Raw genomic sequence first — 5,312 nt, 5'->3', positions numbered from 1 at the left:
GACAAAGGCATCTACTGATCCACTTGCCGTTTCAATCTCAGGACAGGAGCATATGGAAGGCAAATGGGAGCTCTTTAATTCTACTGTTAGGGGGAAGGATAGATGTGAAGACATTGCTTCTGGAGTGTGTGTGTGTGTGTGTGTGTGTACGCCCATGTGCGTTTAAATACATACATAACAGCTTTATTGAGTAATAAGTCACATACTATAACATGCTTTGAAGTATACAGCACGGCGCTTCTCAGGAGAGTAAGAGTTTAGCAATCCTCATTCTCATTTGAGTAAAGCTCCTTTCGTTTTTCCAGATCCAAGGGACTTTGAGCATATCTACGTGAATCTACACTTCTGGTAAGTCATTCTCACTGCCTCTCAATTCAATTCACTCCCTTAGTCTCACCCACTGACTCTCAACTCACATTTCCACTCCTTCAACTCTCTCCCTCTCTCACGCCTTCTCTTCTCAGTCCCCGCCTCGGCACTTGGGCCTCGCTGATTGGCTGATGCCCGGTGACGTCCTCAGACCGCGACGCAGAACGTGGAGGCCGCGGGTCATGTGGCTGAGAGGCCGGCCGTGGCTGCCAGTTCTCGTACAAGGGTGCTTCAACGTCCGGCGTCTCATTGCTGCCAGTACTTGGGGTGGTTGTAGGGGTCCAATGGCGGAAACATCCTCAACTGGGGCCGAGGCAGCGGCCGGGCTGAAGACTCCGGCTCAACAAAACGGAGACGTTAGTGGCGACGCGAGTGGTGAGCTGCTCTCCGGGAGCCCGGAGCCTGTGGGCCCGGGAGTGGAGCCGGCCCGGGAGGACGGGAAGCCGACCCAAGCGAGTGAGGAGCAGGCCCCAGTTGCAGCTTCAGGCTCAGGCAAGCGTAAGAAGCGACGGGACGCCACCAGAGAGCGCGTCGTGCCACCCCCGAAGAAGCGGCGGGCAGGGGTGAGCTTCGGCGATGAGCACTTTGCAGAGACCAGCTACTACTTCGAGGGCGGCCTGCGCAAAGTGCGGCCGTATTACTTTGACTTCCGGACCTACTGCAAAGGCCGCTGGGTGGGCCACAGCTTGTTGCACGTCTTCAGCACCGAATTCCGAGCTCAGCCCTTGGCCTACTACGAGGCCGCAGTCCGGGCGGGGCGCCTGCACCTCAACGAGGAGCCGGTACAGGACCTCAACATCGTGCTCAAGGTGGAGTCCTGATGGGGCCGGCTGGAAGCAGGCGAGGAAAGGGGGCAGGGGTCTTTTCAGAGTAAATAGGGCTTAGTTACTGGATTAAAATCGAGGTAATTCTGAAGCATCTTCACTTTCACCTGGAACACTCTTTTAAGAGGCCTCTTCTCTCATCCCATCTCCGCAGAAGTAGCCTCTGTGCTTCAAAACTCAGCCCATTTATCCTTTCCATCCAGGCGGCTACCTTGTTTCCAAGGGACAGAAGTTGGAATTTTCAAAGCTCCCTTTGTGCACTGCCTTGTAGCACTGGCACTGATATCTATCTTGCATTATAGATCTCTGTACAAATAGTAATAACAGAGCCTCTCTTTTATGTGTTCTTACTGTGTGCTGGCACAAAGGTAAGCATTTTATGTACTTAACATTAAATTCTAATGACAGCCTTGTGGGATAGGTATTGCCACCTCATTTTACCTGTGAGGAAACAGAACTAAAGTGAACTTCAAAGAGGTAAGACAACAGTGTCACCTCCAAACCCTGTGTTCTTATAACTACTACTTAAATTATTTATCGTAGAAGGGCGCCTGGCTGGCTCAGTGGTTAAGGCTCTGACTCTTTTTTTTTTTTTTAATGTTTTTTTTTTTAACGTTTATTTATTGTTGAGAGACAGTGTGATCAGAGGAGATGGAGAGAGAGAGGGAGACCCAGAATCTGAAGCAGGCTCCAGGCTCTGAGCTGTCAGCACAGAGCCTGATGCTTGGGCTTGAACCCATGAACTGCAATATCGTGACCTGAGCCGAAGTCAGATGCTTAACCAACTGAGCCACCCAGGCATCCCAAGCCTCTGGCTATTGATTTTGGCTCAGGTCATGATCTCACAGTTCCTGAGTTGGAGCCCCAGTCAGGCTTTGCGCGACAGCGTGGAGCCTGTCTGGGATTCTCTCTCTCTCACTCTTCCTCTACCTCTCCCCGCACTTCAAAATAAATAAACTTAAAAAAAAATTTTTTTAATACTTATCATAGAGCCTGATAACGGTACAGTTGTGAAATGTCAGGGATAGAGTCTAGAATTGTCTACCCCAGTGCTTTGACCATTTAAAAGTCCATCACAGCTAAGAGCTACCAGACACCCCTGTCAGTAACACTGACTCACCAGGTTGTAAGGGGAGACAAGACAATGTAAGCATTTGGAGATCGAGTGGTTTGAATCCGCTCTCCTATTCCTATTTGGAGAAGTACAGGTCTGGCCTAACCCTCACATTTTACAGATCACGAAACTGAGGCCCAGAGAAGTTAAATGACATGCAGTGGGCCTGTGGCAGTTCAAGTCTAAAGGCCAGATGTCTGGACTTAGATCTTGGTGTTGTTTGTTCACGGTCACAGTAAGTGATGATTTTATGGAGGTTTTTCCCCTCCATTTTAGAAAACTTTATCTTTTTTTAAAACTTTATTTTTTAAATATAACTTTATTGTAGAGAAAATACAAATGAGCAAAACCAAAAAAAAAAATCCATAATACCAGAAATACCAAAACATTTTTGTGTATATCTTTCTAGTACTTCTTCAGTGCCTACTATCTGCCTGCGTGTCTATCTGTACTTTTGCAAAATAAGAATACACAATGCACACTGCATTTTCTGGTTAAGGATGTGCTGTGTCCATTGTGTGTCAGTAAGGAACAGGAAGCGGTGTGTGAAGTTGATTACAGGTTGCTGGCCTCTGGGCTGATGAGTTGCCTTTGTCATTGGCAGGACAATGACTTCTTGCGGAACAGAGTGCACAGGCATGAGCCACCGGTCACAGCGGAACCTGTCCGCCTGCTGGCTGAGAATGAGGATGTGGTGGTTGTAGACAAGCCTTCTTCCATTCCTGTCCACCCTTGTGGCCGCTTCCGACACAACACTGTCATCTTCATCCTGGGCAAGGAGCACCAACTCAAGGAGCTACATCCACTGCATCGGTTGGACCGCCTTACCTCAGGTGTCCTCATGTTTGCCAAGACGGCGGCTGTCTCAGAGAGAATTCATGAGCAGGTTCGGGATCGGCAGGTGAGCTGGTTTCTGTCTCCTGCATGCCACTTCCTGGGCTCATGAATGCTTTGTATCAGAATTGTGTCACTGAGTTCTGTTGAAGTGGCCCTTCATGTTATCTGGCCAATCTTCCTATCTTCAGGAAGGTCAACACTGAAAATGTCAAAGACAGGTTATTATCTCTTATGTTTCAAAAGATCTTTTGAGATGGCGCATATACTGCCTTTCTTAGTAGCTTGCCATTTTGAAGTTTTAAAGTGCTGACAGGCTGACCAAGGTGTTTTCCGGTTTTGTTTGTTTTTTGATGATTAAGATTTTTAAGGTTGTGGGGAGAGTCTACTTGGTAGAAAAATTCTGGATGAAGTTGGAAGAAACTTAAGAAGAGTTCAATGTTAGTGACTATAGTCTTGAGGCTTGTACTTTTGGATCTGATTGCAATACATTTATTGAGTGTTTACTGTGTACCAGGCTCAGTACCAAGTACATTAGAGTCTAACTCACTGAATCCTTGTTAACAGTCCTGTGAGATAAATGCTTTTTTTTAAAATAACTTATTTTAAGTATATTTATTTATTTTGAGAGAGAGAAAGAGAGAGAAAGAGAGGAGGGGGAAGGGGGAGAGAGAGAGAGAGAGAGAGAGAGAATCCCAAGCGGGCCCCCTGTCATCATCACGGAGCCTGACACAGGGTTCAAACTCATACCTTGAAATCATGACCTGAGACAATACCAAGAGGCAGACACTTAATTGACTGAGCCACCTAGGCACCCCAATAATCGTAGGTTTTCTAGACAAGTCAATTGGATTTAAAGAGGTTAAGTAATGTGCCTAGAATCCTGCAGCTGGCAAATGGTGGAGCTGGGGTTTGAATCCTCTTCTGTCTGACACTGATGCATTTCTTGTCACTGTATTGGGTCTGAACTTCATGAATTTGGGCTTTGTGCTGACTTTCTTCTTCTTCCTTCCAATGTAGCTGGAGAAGGAGTACGTGTGCCGGGTGGAGGGGGAGTTCCCCACTGAGGAAGTGACCTGCAAGGAACCCATCTTGGTGGTATCTTACAAGGTAGGGGTGTGCCGTGTAGATACTCGGGGCAAGCCCTGTGAGACAGTATTCCAGAGACTGAGCTACAATGGTCACTCCAGTGTGGTGCGGTGCCGGCCACTCACAGGCCGCACTCACCAGATCCGAGTCCACCTCCAGTTCCTGGGACACCCCATTCTCAATGACCCCATCTACAACTCAGTTGCCTGGGGTCCATCCCGCGGCCGGGGCGGCCACATTCCCAAAACGGATGAGGAACTGCTTCGGGATCTTGTGGCAGAGCACCAGGCCAAACAGAGCCTGGATGTGCTAGATCTCTGTGAGGGCGACCTGTCCCCAGGACTAATAGACTCTACAGCTCCCTCCTCAGAGTTGGGTAAGGACCACCTAGAAGAGTTGGCTGCATCTGCCCAGAAGATGGATGGAGTGGTTGATGCAGCCCCTCAGGATCTGGACACAGTGGCCTTGGCACCAGGGAAGGCAGCCGAAACTGATTTTGTGAATCAAGAGATAGACCCTCTGTGTGCAGAGTGCCGGCTGGTGCGACAGGACCCCTTGCCCCAGGACCTTGTGATGTTCCTGCACGCTCTCCGTTATAAAGGGCCTGGGTTTGAGTACTTTTCACCCATGCCTGCCTGGGCACAGGATGACTGGCAAGAAGACTGAAGGCTGTGGTCGAGGGACTGCTTCTTGAACTAGAAGACAAATGGGCCATGGAGTAGGAGCTGATCTCATGGGCTGGTACTCAGGGTTTCTACACGAGTGAGGTTGGGTTCATAAAGGATCTGCTTATACTTGCTACCTCCTTTCCTCTCCCTCTAGCTGGAGTTTGGGAGCTTGTTGGTTTGTAAATATATCCCTTTTTCTAAAACCTTGTGTGTCTTGGTTTTCTTACTTTTTTTGTGTGTAAAAATAACATATTGTACAATTAACTATCTTAAGATAGGCAGTTCAGTGACATTTGGTACATTCACAAGGTTGTGCAACCATCACCTCTCACTTAGTTTCCAAACATTTCCCCTACCCAAAAGGAAACCCATGACTATTAAACAGTCACTCCCCATTTCCCATTCCTCCCACAG

The 5,312-nt window shown here is 48.1% G+C and overlaps 1 protein-coding gene across 1 annotated transcript; it reads left to right on the top strand.

The window, feature by feature from the left end:
- Positions 1 to 541: 541 nt before the first annotated feature.
- On the top strand, positions 542 to 5,101 carry RPUSD2 (RNA pseudouridine synthase domain containing 2). Its single transcript, XM_030318476.1, has 3 exons — positions 542 to 1,178; positions 2,912 to 3,208; positions 4,162 to 5,101. The coding sequence occupies exons 1-3, from the start codon at positions 552 to 554 to the stop codon at positions 4,894 to 4,896; spliced, it is 1,659 nt and encodes a 552-aa protein (XP_030174336.1). The 5' UTR covers positions 542 to 551; the 3' UTR covers positions 4,897 to 5,101.
- The last annotated feature ends 211 nt before the right edge of the window (positions 5,102 to 5,312 follow it).

Source organism: Lynx canadensis, chromosome B3 (genome assembly GCF_007474595.2).
Source record: "Lynx canadensis isolate LIC74 chromosome B3, mLynCan4.pri.v2, whole genome shotgun sequence".
Taxonomy (NCBI): Eukaryota; Metazoa; Chordata; class Mammalia; order Carnivora; family Felidae; genus Lynx; species Lynx canadensis.
This window is presented reverse-complemented; position numbering and strand designations above follow the sequence as displayed.